The sequence below is a fragment of the Hesperophylax consimilis genome, chromosome 6 (assembly GCF_061612785.1).
Source record: "Hesperophylax consimilis isolate HC1 chromosome 6, BYU_Hcon_1.0, whole genome shotgun sequence".
NCBI classification, from domain to species: Eukaryota; Metazoa; Arthropoda; class Insecta; order Trichoptera; family Limnephilidae; genus Hesperophylax; species Hesperophylax consimilis.
Window position 1 is genome coordinate 14,413,966 of NC_142841.1, and position 15,691 is coordinate 14,429,656.

The 15,691-nt window shown below is 34.7% G+C and overlaps 1 protein-coding gene across 1 annotated transcript in view; it reads right to left on the bottom strand.

Moving 5' to 3' along the window:
• The window catches only part of kuz (zinc-dependent metalloprotease kuz), a 354,332-nt gene that overhangs the window by 50,016 nt on the left and 288,625 nt on the right, over nucleotides 1–15,691 (bottom strand). The window contains exon 4 of the mRNA XM_089632405.1: nucleotides 7,492–7,680. Coding sequence (XP_089488531.1) covers nucleotides 7,492–7,680 — 189 coding nt within the window. The remainder of the gene's footprint in view (nucleotides 1–7,491; nucleotides 7,681–15,691) is intronic.

Genomic DNA, 15,691 nt, shown 5'->3' on the forward strand with positions numbered 1-15,691 from the left:
TCGATTCTTAGATGCGACGGAATCATTTTATGACTTTTCTGTTTCACATTTTTCGTTTGAGAGTCGTTAATATTATCTTCAGCGATTAAATATTACAATTTGAGGTTCCACTCAATGAGTTATTGAGCAAAGCCTCAATAAGTTATTCCACTATAAAGATATCAAACTATTTTTTGTACGGCGAAGTGTTAAAGTTTTCGATTAGATGAAGTGTGTACAAGGATGTACAGTGTACATACTTAATATTATCATAAGGATATATTGTAGAGATGTTCCGACTAGTCGGCGACTAGTCGGTAAAGCCGACTATCCGGCCACTATTGTAGTCGGCGATTAGTCGGCGACTAATCGGCAAAGAGCGCCGACTATCCGGCTTCTTACGTTGTATGTATTTCTCAATAATATGAATGCGGGGGAACTACATGAAATAAAAACCTTGATTATATATATTTTCTTTTTATAATCAGTCTTATACATTAAAAAATGTAAAGCAATCTTTCCTTTGGTAATCACTTTTTAAAATTACTTGCTTGTAAAGAAAACATAATTATGACATTTATTGAACAAAATTAGTATCTATCCTAATTAACATAAAAAAACAACATAATATCTTCTTATCTTCAATGAACATTTATAAGTATTTCTTATTATTAAAATAAAAAGTAGATTTTTTCAATTAACAAACTCAGTTATATGTATTAAATCAAGATTGTATGTACAAGATGCACAGTAATATATGTATATATTATATATATATCCAAAAATTCTAAACATGAACTGTTTGATAAAAACAAAAAACATATTTCTTATAACCATACCTACATAATCTAATCAAATCAAAGTCACAATTGTGACAACCAAAAATATCATAATCTCCTTATATTTTTTATAACTTATATTTTTTAATTAAGGGTAAATTATGAGGTAAGGAGACTAAAGCTTCTGCCTTTCTGGTAGCAATCGATTTCTTTTTGTTTCATATATGTTTCCGGCCTCTGAGAACAGCTTCTCACTCTAAACAGAACTTGCGGGACAGCAGAGGTACACTTTGGCCATGCGCGACATTTCAGGGTACCTAGAACTATCCCCGAAACCGTAATCGGCTTAGCCGACTAGTCGGCCGACTATTCGGTCTTATTACAACCGACTAATCGGCTAGTCGGCTAGTCGGCGAAAGTCATAATCGGCACATCTCTAATATATTGTGATAATCAAGGCAATGGGTCATTGTCAGCTGGAAGATGGCCAAGTAGCGTAGTGGTGTGTGTGATATTCGAGTAGGGGGAGGTTGCATGTAAGATATTTAAAAAATCTATGTTAATGTACTACAAAATGAAACACTAGTTTTTTACCCAAGAACCACTCGGGTGATGTAATGCTATATATGTCATCAAAATGAGACGTCCTCATAAAACTCGTTCTATGTAATTTTCCATTATGGTCAGACATATAATATAAAAACAGAAAATTTTGGTATGATCGCATATTCATTTGATCATTCGCATAAACCATATAGGATGGCGTTAAGGTATCCGCTGCCCACCGTGATAAAAAGTGTGCCACATTGAAGATGCATTGTTACTCGTTATATCATCATTTACAAAGGCCGGCCGCGTGCTACGTCGAGGTTGGCGGACCGAAAAATTTCACGAACCATGCGTGAATAAATACTTCAATTGAATAGGTCAAACGCAATCATAAATATTACTTTTCCAAACATTCTGAATAAAATTATAGTTTCACAATAAAAATTCTTCAAAGGCACAATCGGGGACATTCTCGGAAAAACAATTTATTCCACCATGTTAGATTACTTAGAAATCAAGTTCGTTTCAAAGACAATAAAGGTTAGGCGAAATTGTCGTTTTTATTGTATTAGATAAACACAGACGTAAAATTAAGAATGGAGACGCCGAAAAAGAGTTAAAAAATAATAATATCAAACCTTGAATACAATGCGAATTTATTTTTATTGTTCTAAAATATACGAGAAAAGCAAGACTTCGAGCGATTAGATACAAGAACCTATCCCGTAAACTCAAAAATAATGAATTGCTGTTCCACAAACAACAATCTACTAATTATTATGAATACTATTCTCCTTTGTCAAGAATGTAGACTTGTCAACTCAATTCAAATCAATGAATTTTTTGGTCTGAATGATTTTTGTAAGACATTACAAAAATAAATATAATTATTATACAATACTTGGTTATTAATAATTATATATAATACTTGGACTTTATCGAAATCTTGTTCAGGCTCTGTCTTGACATTATTTTCCTTACATTTTTAACTTACATGTAGAATAAAGAAGAAAACTGGAAGTGTATTCGGTAAAAATTTTAATGGAAACAAATGTGCCAGGTTCTAGATCATTTAGCAAGCGTCTGTCTTTCTTTAAATTGACTGTAATTGTATATCGCCATCCCATTTTCATTTCGTAATCATGGTGAAACACAGTTTTGTATGGAAATAAATGCCCAAATTGGGTTTATATTTGGATCACGAAACACCCCCACAATACACTTCTTGTGTTATTCATTATTCTATGATCCAACAAATTTATTTGTCCACGACTAAATAAAAAGAAAAAAAAATCAGTCAACAACCGTACTAATTATAATAACCATCGAGAGATAATTTAATAGCTATACATTTACGAGAGAGAATATTAATCTTCACCTAACTAGATAAGCTGTGCAAAATATTCAATATAAACTCAAATTTATCGCCACTCCATAAAGTGTATTCGGTAAAAAAAAATTGAGTTCCGAAAATGTAATTTTACGGGTCCTATATAATAAGAATAATGAATTCCCAAAAGAACGAATCATTGTAAGTTTGGGCAAATAATCACAAGAAAGAAGACCTTGGATAGCTAACAGGTCCTAAATTTAGTAGAGAAACACTTAACATTTATTACACTCAACGAGTAAGGGCTCGACACAAAGGGGCAGGATAAATAAATATTATACCTAGCCATTTCCCATCTTCATGGACCACTCTCCGCGAGATAACAGAAAAATAAATCCGCAAGACATCTCAACAAGAATACGGAAGTACTCAAAGGAAATGTGCGGGTTCTTAATTATTTACAAAAAAATATTACATCAAAAGCGCGATTTCAGTAAACTCGTGTGATGTAGGGTTTACAAAAAACATCAATTATTACCAATCCGGTATAATTTTTAATTTATTTACAACCACGGATGCACTACAGCCAACAGCCCCCCTCCGGACCCTTTTAAAACAGCGAAATATTGATCTTGTAGTAGGTAGTTGTTATAGTTATGTAAAGTATATAAATACAAATAAAACCTTCACGTAACACACAAAACCAATATAAGCACACATCACTCACAAACACACAAGATTATTTTCAATGTACTATTTTTAAAATTTTTAAATATATTACTATATATTTTTAATTTTAAATGTATAATTTTTCTCATTAAATGTATTATGTAGTTTATATTTCATATTATAAAATGAAGGCCTCAGCACGGGCAAGCCACCCAGTGAGGCCTACATTACTGGAAAACCTGAATTGTAAAAAATATTGTCCCTAATAAATAAATAAATAAAATAAAGATTTTCAAGCATTATTTGGAGCGCAGCACCAGAAAGCTGAAAATTTCATATTAAAATTAAATTCATATTAAATTAAAATGAACATTACGAAACGCTTTTGTTTCGGTTACCCAAAAAAAAACTGAATCGGAAAAACAGGGGTCTAGATTAGATAACAAATAACCTACGTTTTATTGTAATATCAATATTTTGTTTATTTACTTTATTATTAAATTAAATATTAATTAATAACTTAAATTGACAAATAACTGCCCTGACGAAGAAACAGTTTGTGTCCCGAAATTAAGTCGCGGGGTAATTACTACAAATAGGTAACTCGGAAATCAGCAGTTTCGAGTTACGTTACGCGACTTTTTGATGTTTATTATGGGCACACGCACACCAACCGTTTTTTCTTAGTCATGGCAGATATGTGTCTATCTAAGTTATTCATTAATGTTTAATTTAATTATTTAAAAAAAACAATGCAATAAAATACTGGTCTGAACTGCTTAGGGTTTCAGATGACTTTAAATCTGGGTAGGATAATTCCCATAAACCCTTTCGCAGTTTAGTCGCGAAGTGCTCCGCGAAAAACAATTTAATAAGACCGTGCGGATTATGGACAACTCGTTTAAATAAGCTTTTAAAAGTACGGTTGCCGCCATTTTAAATGGCTTTCGCCGGTCCGAGCGCGGTTCTCGGATGAGAAAGCCCCCTCGTCGTTTGATTTCTTCTTTGTCGTCGGACGATCCGTTCAATTTAAACTTTTGTTCGGCGGGGAAGCCCAATCTGCAAATTAGTACACCGAGCTAAACTATTGTATTACGAACGCCAAAAGAATCCCGGACAAAGACACCTAATGAAGCTAGGGAACTTCGAGCCGGTCGCGGTGGTGAATACGTCATCAATGCGATATCGTTATTATCTGATTTTAAGAAGTAAGATGGAATATGTAATTTTGTGTGTGGGCATTTTCGCCATGTCTCACGGTTTTGATTGGATTTTTCATAGTAACGTACAATATTGGAAAATTTAACATTTTTAATATACATGTTTTTACATTGGGTAAGTTTTTTAGATTTTCACGGCCAAAAGCATTTTTGTTGTTTGTTTTTGGGGTGTTATGCCGTGTTGCGCTAACTCCTTCTTTAGCCGACGTTTCGGACAGCGTTGCAGTGTCCATCATCAGGGCAGATCACACATCTTCGGATCTACCGGATTTGCCCTGATGATGGACACTGCAACGCTGTCCGAAACGTCGGCTAAAGAAGGAGTTAGCGCAACACGGCATAACACCCCAAAAACAAACAACAAAAATGTTTTTACATTATTTCCACCTAGGAGGCCCAGAGGAAAATAAATTCCCTCAGGGCCTATGTCATCTTTGGGCATGCTGTGTGGAGGATCTTTTTAGGGAAAGGAAGAAGAGGAAGTTCTGCGAAGGAAAAAAGCTTCGAGGGATGGGTGGGAATCTGGGGGTCAATATGTCCAGGAGTGACGGACGTATGAATCCATTCCTCCCACTGCAGTGCAAGGCGATGGGTCTAGAGAGTCCGGTTGGAGAAGTTAAAAGGTCTCCCTCAACCAGTCTCTCCCGATCCGACCCGCCACGCAGTAGGTGGGCAAACGCATCCGCTGCCAAAACCTAGATAAACCTTACCCCTGCTAAGTCACCAAACATAGCGAACCACTTGGGACGATCTATGGTAGATGTGTTGGTTATCCAATAAATGGATCAGCGGTACCCATACCCGCCTTCCTAATTGGAATATATTTATTTGGATTTATTTAGTCAATTATACAACTGTCGAACCTGAATATATTTTTAATTAATTATTTAGATCAAAGGTTAGTGTGTTTTACCGTGTCCCATTTCCACATTCAATGAAACGAAGTCAGATTTCGTAATTCATTTAAGGTGTGTAAGATTAGTTTTATGTTTTTTTTTAATAGCTACATAATATATTTGTTAAAAATACACAGTTTTAAATTTAATTCTGATCTTCGAAATACATTGATAAAAATCATGTTTCACATTTCTGGAATAGAATCCCTTAGTTACAATCCATGACTGACAGGAATAGTAACTATAAGATTATAAACAATTATATTACTTCTTCAATCATTGAAAATCACTTTGTGGCGTCATTTTAATTTATTTATATATTTTGTGGTTTACGTAAAAGACTTATTTCAACACTATTCCTAAATGGAAGTTAAATTTTTGTAAACCAGTCAAATCCGCTGTATTTTTTTAATTTTGTTACTTGCATATATTATTTTTTAATTTATTCTTATTTTTATTATTTATTTCTTGTTTCAAAACTGTCATTAAAATTGTACCACCTACATGTAAAAGCCCTCTGGGCGTTAAATAAATAAATAAATTTAAAAAAAAAATCTTTATAGTGGTGTTCACAAAGTTATTAATTTAATTTAAATTATATTACTATTACACAGTTTTTTTGTACACAACTGCCCGAGCAAGCAATCTTTTGTATTTGTATTAAGTGATAAATTGAAAATTTTCACTGAAGAATCGACATTATAACCCTACATTAGTATTCAGGGCAATGCAAAGTATATATTATGGTAGTTAGTCCCAGAATTTCTGCAATTATAAAAATCGTTCTAGTAATTATATTGGAGGAAACTTAAATATAAATATAAGAACTCATTGAAATTAAGCAAAGGTACATTATTATTGTAGTGTTACACTGACATGTATACTTATGACACTGAACTTATAATTGAAATTAAATAAATTATACCGCGCCTAACCAAAAGGAAAATATCGTACGAAAACTGTAAAATTTAAGAACAGAAAAATTATTGCACGTGTACTTTGTATATGAAGTAAATTGAAATGCAACATTTTGGTTCTGTTGTTTGTAGTACCATTATTAGAAATGAAACTGTTACAAGCAACAATTTCTTAGAAATAATTGTCCAACATTTTGGTTCTGACAACGTCTTAAGACCTAGTCTAATCCCAGGTAAATATAATATTATGCTAGGAAAACTGTATAATCAGTACCTAGCCTATAACCTGAAGGCCAGAACCATATTGAATAACATATCACAAATTTTAAGATATTTGCATTGTATACAATTGCTTTCGACAACTATTGTAGAAACTGCAACCTTTCGAGGACTGCTTTCCCAAAAGACTTCTCTGATATACAGGGGTAAAAATCCCCTGTCTCAGGGGACCATCAAAGACGAGAGTCGAAACATAAAATTACAATTCATGCACATGTGCACATCTCTCCCAAGGAAACACAAAATAATTCCATTTTGTTCGTTTCGTCGAATTTTCATAACAGATTTTTCCCGGTCAGACAGACAGAATGTCGTGAATAATAAAAATGTAGTTATTTTGAAACAAAATAAACAACAGTTTAGTAAAATGCATAAGAAAAACATACATATTGGACCCAGGACCTATAGCTATCCAAGCTATTGAGCTATCACAAATAATTTTGATTCTTTCCGCGAGAGTCGTACATTATTTTTTTTAAAGAAAGATCACAGGTCCACATGGTCAGCCAATAATTAAAAAAAATTGTTATTAAATATTATGAGGATTTATCTAGCCGATGAATTGAACACCGACGTCTGGGTGGGAACCCGACGCATTTATCAATTCCGCTTTAACCTGTCGTTGTCTAAAGTCTTTACGATTAGTTTCATCCGACCAAGTTAAATATATTATTGTTGTGGTGGAAGGATGATACTCGTATTACTCTAACTAAGTACTACTCACTAAGTATAAGGGGAGATGAAAAGCGACCACCTACCACTATCTCGCATATATAATACAGCGGAGGAAGAAAGTGGAGATAAAAAAAGGGTATTTTAAGGAGTTGATTAATTTGTAAGTCGTAGAATCACAAGTGCAATAATAGTTCCTACCTTCTCGTATGTGCTCGTAAGGATCATTGACGTCCTGCTCCCGGTAGATGACCGAGTGGAAGGCGTCCGTGTGGTTGTGCGGGAAGTAGTGCTTGGCCTTCTCCACGTAGTAGTGACCGTGGCGGGCCATAATCTTGCCCTCGAAGACGCCGTCGTTGATGGACCCGAACACCGTGCTGCTGCGGTCGCCTAAATAACAAAATTGTAAAGACGTTAACAATAAATTCAATAGCAATTTAGAAGGCTTACTTACTTCTCCAAAAAATAAAACTTATAACAAAAATACAGGCTTAATTACAAAACAAATGCAGCATCTAATTTACCAACTCACCGTGCTCTTCATACCTTCAATAATATTTGTCTAATCTCTAATATCGACATTTTTTCTGATTCTGATTGGTAGGCACTTAGCAAGAAAGACCAGCGCAATATAATAATTCGCCCGAATTCAGTAGGTACTTGACATTCGGACTTTTGACATAAACATGAAACTAAAGATGGACCTGTTATAGAAAAATGATTCTGATTTTAAAATAATAATATCTACTAAATTGATAATACAAAATGTGCTGGTTTATTAGAATCATCTCAAGGATATTTCACAAAAAACACGCTAAGAAACACATAAACTAAGATAATTTAATCCAAACATAATTTATTTAAATCTAACTTAACTTATTGAGAACATACAAGTTACTATGATTTACATAAAAAGGTATACTTAGGTTTTGTTGATTAATACATATGTTTTATACCCAACAGACAACTTTCTTTATTAGTTACTGAGTACGAGTACCGAATGGTATGGTTCTGAAAATAATAGAAGTAAATCCCATAAAAAATTCAAGGTTAAGCGAAGTCGAAAGTTATACTTCCAATGAAAACCATATTTACGTGAACACAAAGGTGTCTGAATTACCAGAGAACATCGACCAACAAAATCTACATAGGGCGTGTGCACTGTGCATGTTAAAAATGACACCGATACTAAAATTATTGGTTCCAAAAATTGGGTTACGAAAACATTTATTAAAGAGAAAGTGCATTATTTCGCATTCAAAAGATTGCAAGAAGCGTTGCTTTTTACTTGACTCCCAAGATATTATGCTTTCGAAGCGAGGCGAGGGAATCAGATGGGGAGTTTGGTTATAAAATTACTCATTGTTGGGCTGGATTATTCGACCGAATTTGTAAGACACGCCGTATCTATAGTTGATATATCGATGCCAGAAAACGAGCGAATTACCTGAGAATAAGAATAAATGAAAAACTATAATTTGTATACCGACACAGAGAGCGAAAATTTAAAAAAAATGTAATGCATCATATGCTAATCCCGTAACCAAGCTGTCGCGGAGAACCTATTTTTTATCCATGCTAACTACTAACCGCAAAAGAAAGTGAAAGAAAATATGATAAATCTCAAAATGAACGTTGTTTACTTCGCTAGTTTGCCATGTGTTCGCGCAAGATAAAAAGCAAGTCATCGAATCCCTTGGTTAAGTTTTTTTGTCGAGGGAATTTAATATAGGTAATTAACGTTTCGGCATAACAAATATATAGATATTTTCTTCAAAAATGACATATATATTTTTGGAACTTAAAAACTTAAAGAGTTAACGAGAAACTTGACTTGACTTGAAAAAATGGTGGTTAATATATACGGGGTTTTATGAGTTAATGAATCAAAACTTAAAATGAAAAGGTAAATTAAAGTTTTGTCGCTAATGAGCATGATGAGGTAACGAGTGAAAATAAACGCTACGCGTTTAGTTGTCACTAGTTCAGACACAGAGTCGTAACGATATATTTTGCCGCCTGATATAAAACAGCTTTTATTTATTGTAACTACTGTGAGACAAGGTGACCGGATAGTAACCGAATGAAGAAATGGGTCAGCATCCCATCTAGACGTCGTTGGTTCAATCTTTTGCCTTCTAAGTCCTCCATCATTGCACAAGAAACATTTTGAGCTAATAATGATGGAAGAATGAGGAATTCAAATATTGATAGGTTATTTGAAACCCGAGAATGTTTGTTTTGCTAGTAAAAAATAAAATAAAAGTAAAATAAATAAAAGTAAATAAAAAATAAAAATATGATACAGTTAAAAGTGACCGAGGGGAATAGGGTCCCATTAGCTCAGTTGGTAGAGCACTGTCCCGGAAAGACAAGGGTCCTGGGTTCGAGTCCCAGATGTGACCGTTTCCTTTTCTGATTTTTCTGTTTCAGATTTTCGTTTAGAAATCACTAATATTGTCTTCAATATTTAAATAAAATAAGGTATGTATACTGGTTCCTGGTGTGACCCATCCGAAAAAGCGCTCCTGCGAAAAAAAATTTGACAAGGGTAAGATTTTGACAAAATTTTTCCGAATATTTATTGCAGTTGTCACCGTAACGTGAAATCATTACCTAAACATATTCTAATACAAAGATCAAAGCGGTCTTCTGATAGATCATTATTATCTAGGTCATCTAGGATGCCAAGTATAGCGTTTTTGAGATCTAATGTTTCAGACTGAAAATTTGTGCATATGCATGGAATGAGAAAATAATATTTCTTGATATACTTTTATCCCGGCCCTACTGAGAGATACTTTCTTTCGGAAATCTCCACTGAGTTCGAGAAACTTTAACTCAAACCTATACCAAATTAATGCAAACACAACAGTTCTTTGGTCCTCGTACTAATCTTCAACCAACACACATTCAAATGACTAAAGAATTATTACACTATGTAAAGAATTACAATTATGACTGAACGATTAAGATGTTGAAACAATACAATTACCTAGCAATAATTCGAAACCGAAATTATACGGTCTTTATTCAATGTGCAACTAAAACACTGTTTAACGGTTGAGAAGTGTTTATTTATTAGAAAGGCTGTTATTGTTTTGTAAAGTGAGGTTGAATTTGACCCCAAACAAATATGCTACAAGGCGGATTAAATCTAACATATATAACGATTTTAAAATACACTCAATCAAAGTTGACATCTAAAGTCGGTTTGATAAGAACGTCGCAAGATTCACTCGATCAGTTGTAAATAAATAAAATATCGTATTTGTAGGAACACGAGTTTCCTGGGCGGTGCATAGAATTTTAAATATAATGCTGCTTTTACGTTCGCATCGTCGCGCATAGCTCCTCTAATGCGCTCTCGGTTATCTTACTCTCCCTCTGTTATAAATAGGCCGTGCATTGTGCAACAAAAGCTCAGCAAAACAGGCAAAATGACACGAAATGGGAACAAAGACAGGATTTAAAAAAATTATCTTTGTTCAAATAAAATACGATAGATAAAATAAATAATTAGTAGCGTAAGAATGGAAAATTCACTTGATGAGCCCGGTGTGTTGTCTATTGTTCACCTTTTTTTCATTTTGTGGTTAAAATTAGGCAGAGAGAATTATTACAGAAACCCATAAATACGAGTACTAGAAATTCCTCCTTCATGATGCTATTTACAGTGATAAATCAATCAAACATTGATCGTAACTGAAATATTATTATGTATAGGGCCTGCATTGATAAAATTCCGAGAAAGCGTGTACATATGCACATAAAATTCGGTGACCGGATAAATCATCACAAAGATGATTCATCACATCTTTAAAAAGTTATATAAAGTCATGGAGAGTAATGAAACAAAAACTTTATTAACTGGGTTAAGTAGGTTAGGTTTTTTTTTTCATAGTTTCTAATGACTTTACATCACTTTTTAAATGTGTGTTGAATTGTCACTGTGTTGAGTTATCATGGAACCATAAAATTCACAATCTCATGAATACATATAGATAATACTATATTTATAGTCAACGGATTTTACAGTAGGTAATCCTACCCAGGGGAAAAAAGTAGTAGATATATAAAAGGTTAGATGTAGCGCGGCATATTATATGAAATATTTCACCGTGACTCTTAGTAGTACGTGATACTTAAAAATATATGGCCTCCCCGCGGCATTACATCGGAACGTTAATGCTTTTCAGGATTAAAGTCCTACCCGGTTTTATCTGAATTAATTATTATGAATATAATGGGATTCTTTTATAACACTTTTTTTAAACACAGTTTTATGTTCTAAAACTGAGAGTAGAAACTCTAAATGAAGTTTGAAGGATTAATGCTAAATTAATCAGGACACTGCAACATCCGGATACACATGCAACTGCTGGGAGTGTAAAGCATCAATAGTTATAGGAAATGTGAAGAGGACGAAGAAACATCGATTCAGAAACTCTGCAATGGAGCTATAATTATTAATGGCAGGACACTGCCACACCTGGAGACACATGCAACTGAGTGTAAAGCATCAATAGTTATAGGAAACGTGAAGAGGACGAAGAAACATCGATTCAGAAACTCTGCAATCGAGCTAGAATTATTATTGGTAGGACATTGCCACACCTGGAGACACATGCAACTGAGTGTAAAGCATCAATAGTTATAGGAAATGTGAAGAGGACGAAGAAACATCGATTCAGAAACTCTGCAATGGAGCTATAATTATTAATGGCACGACACTGCCACACAATCAACGTTTGTAAAACATCAATAGTTGTAGGAAACGTGAAGAGGATGAAGAAACATCGATCAGAAACTCTGCAATGGAGCTATAATTATTAATCGCAGGACACTGCCTTACAATCAACGTTTGTAAAACATCAATAGTTGTAGGAAACGTGAAGAGGACGAAGAAACATCGATTCAGAAACTCTGCAATGGAGCTATAATTATTAATGGCAGGACACTGCCACACAATCAACGTTTGTAAAACATTAATAGTTGTAGGAAATGTGAAGAGGACGAAGAAACATCGATTCAGAAACTCTGCAATGGAGCTATAATTATTAATGGCACGACACTGCCACACAATCAACGTTTGTAAAACATCAATAGTTGTAGGAAACGTGAAGAGGATGAAGAAACATCGATCAGAAACTCTGCAATGGAGCTATAATTATTAATCGCAGGACACTGCCTTACAATCAACGTTTGTAAAACATCAATAGTTGTAGGAAACGTGAAGAGGACGAAGAAACATCGATTCAGAAACTCTGCAATGGAGCTATAATTATTAATGGCAGGACACTGCCACACAATCAACGTTTGTAAAACATCAATAGTTGTAGGAAACGTGAAGAGGACAGGAAACATCGATTCAGAAACTCTGCAATCGAGCTAGAATTATTATTAGTAGGACATTGCCACACCTGGAGACACATGCAACTGAGTGTAAAGCATCAATAGTTATAGGAAATGTGAAGAGGACGAAGAAACATCGATTCAGAAACTCTGCAATGGAGCTATAATTATTAATGGCACGACACTGCCACACAATCAACGTTTGTAAAACATCAATAGTTGTAGGAAACGTGAAGAGGATGAAGAAACATCGATCAGAAACTCTGCAATGGAGCTATAATTATTAATCGCAGGACACTGCCTTACAATCAACGTTTGTAAAACATCAATAGTTGTAGGAAACGTGAAGAGGACGAAGAAACATCGATTCAGAAACTCTGCAATGGAGCTATAATTATTAATGGCAGGACACTGCCACACAATCAACGTTTGTAAAACATCAATGGTTGTAGGAAATGTGAAGAGGACGAAGAAACATCGATTCAGACACTCTGCAATGGAGCTATAATTATTAATGGCAGGACACTGCCACACAATCAAAGTTTGTAAAACATCAATAGTTGTAGGAAACGTGAAGAGGAAAGGAAACATCGATTCAGAAACTCTGCAATCGAGCTAGAATTATTATTAGTAGGACATTGCCACACCTGGAGACACATGCAACTGATTGTAAAGCATCAATAATTATAGGAAATGTGAAGAGGACGAAGAAACATCGATTCAGAAACTCTGCAATGGAGCTATAATTATTAATGGCACGACACTGCCACACAATCAACGTTTGTAAAACATCAATAGTTGTAGGAAACGTGAAGAGGACGAAGAAACATCGATTCAGAAACTCTGCAATGGAGCTATAATTATTAATGGCAGGACACTGCCACACAATCAACGTTTGTAAAACATCAATAGTTGTAGGAAACGTGAAGAGGACGAAGAAACATCGATTCAGAAACTCTGCAATCAAGCTAGAATTATTATTGGTAGGACATTGCCACACCTGGAGACACATGCAACTGAGTGTAAAGCATCAATAGTTATAGGAAATGTGAAGAGGACGAAGAAACACCGATTCAGAAATTCTGCAATCGAGCTAAAATTATTATTGGTAGGACACTGCCACACATTCATCGTTCGTAAAGCATCAATAGTTGTAGGAAATGGGAAGAGGACGAATAAATATCGATTCATGCATGGTGTCAACGGCCTAGCATTAATGGAAAGATATCTGAAGCGTCACTTAGCAGAACCAGGAGATACCTAACACGCAATGATAAACTTGGTGAACTTTATTTAAGGGACTGGGCTACTATGTAATAAAGGAATACTAATGAAAGGACTACCAAAGGAATAAGGTGAAGCACGGAAGATATGCCTAAGGCCTGAGTGCTTTCGGGAACTATACAGACAGTGAAATAATATATTTTAAATGAATTAAAAACTTTTAGAAATGTTTTTTCTTTCGAATTTTATTGATGGAAGGCGGAATAAAACATTAAGTTTGTTGTTAGAAGACAAATAATGTATAAAAATGAATAGTTCTAAGGCCACGTTCAAGATCACACGTGTTTCAATACAAGGAGTTAAATACCCGCGAAATTGAAAAGTCTTATTAACATTTATGAGGCCATTTTTACGGCGAGGAAATGCAAAAGGGTAACGCGTTACATTCCCGTGCATTTGGCGGAATGAGTTCCCAGGTAATTTACGAGAATCTTGCGGGAAACATTATAAATTTACATATTTATTGGATTCCGAGATGATGAGGTTTGGAGGCCCGAAATCGCGCCGTAACGTAATTACACGCCCCAGATAAATCACACATTTGCCCACGATTGATTGCACGAGTAACTTTAAATTTCAGCGACGTTATTCACTTTATCGTCGCCACATTATGTATGAAAAATATAGATTCTCCCAAACGAAAGCTTCGAGACGATGACACATAACAGATATTAATGATCTAAAAAGAGATAAATTCCAATAAACATAGTAACGATCTAGTTACTAGATTCATCCATCAAAGCGGTGGCACTAAAAGGATGAAAAACATAAAGCAAATTGCTTCGATCTCATCGGAGCGAATATTCCGTTGTTCCTTCGACCCTCTTCATTTTCACGTAACGATAGCTTCTTTACGTTATTTTCTAACACAAACAACGAAAATGAACTTCCTCATTAAGGAAGATATCCTTTTTAAAAAGTTAGTCGCCGTATTCCTTTGATATTCACGAGATAAAATGTATCCATTAGATGTTTTCGTTTCTATAGGGAAAATTTGTAACGCAGGTACCTACTTACATTTTCCAACGCGACGACCTCCTTCAATGGAATTGAGTTTACAAGAAAATTTTAAATTCATACAAAAATATGCTCATCGCAGCCAACTCAATATTGCTTCTTGTACGATATAATGTCGCCATTTCGAAATACGTAAGTGTTATCGAACACATAATAGAATGTTTCAACGTATAGTTCTATTCTATTATTAAAAAATCCACACTAGTATTCAAAAGGAATAGTTTAACTACCATTACGGGATTATCGGCGTATACGATGATTGGTATTCGATACCAATAACAACCAGTTTTAATTCCGTCAAATACTTTTGATGGCCTCCGTGGTCGCGGTGTATGCAAGCTGTAGGTCGCGGGTTCAAATCCCGGCATGCGCAAGTAAATTTTATTTGTTTAGTTAGTGTATCACAAAATTTACTCATTTGAAATATATATATATATTTGCGGCACTTTCCAGAGTGGAAGATGTCTCGGTATCGCCCTGGTGTAAGACCACAGAATTGAAACGTTGCTTAAAATGGCTTTGGCCGTGTTTGGTAACCAGATCGAAATAGCCAGGTAGCCAGACCTACCTCCTCCCCATCTCCTTCCTCCTGCCTCACAACATACCCCAATTAATAGTTGGGAGTCTTGACTCTTAATACATATGTAGATATACCTACCAAATCAGTAAATAATCAGAGAAATGCTAAAAACAATAATAATAATCCTCTGATCATAATCTCTGATCCTCTGATTTTCATTGTTTC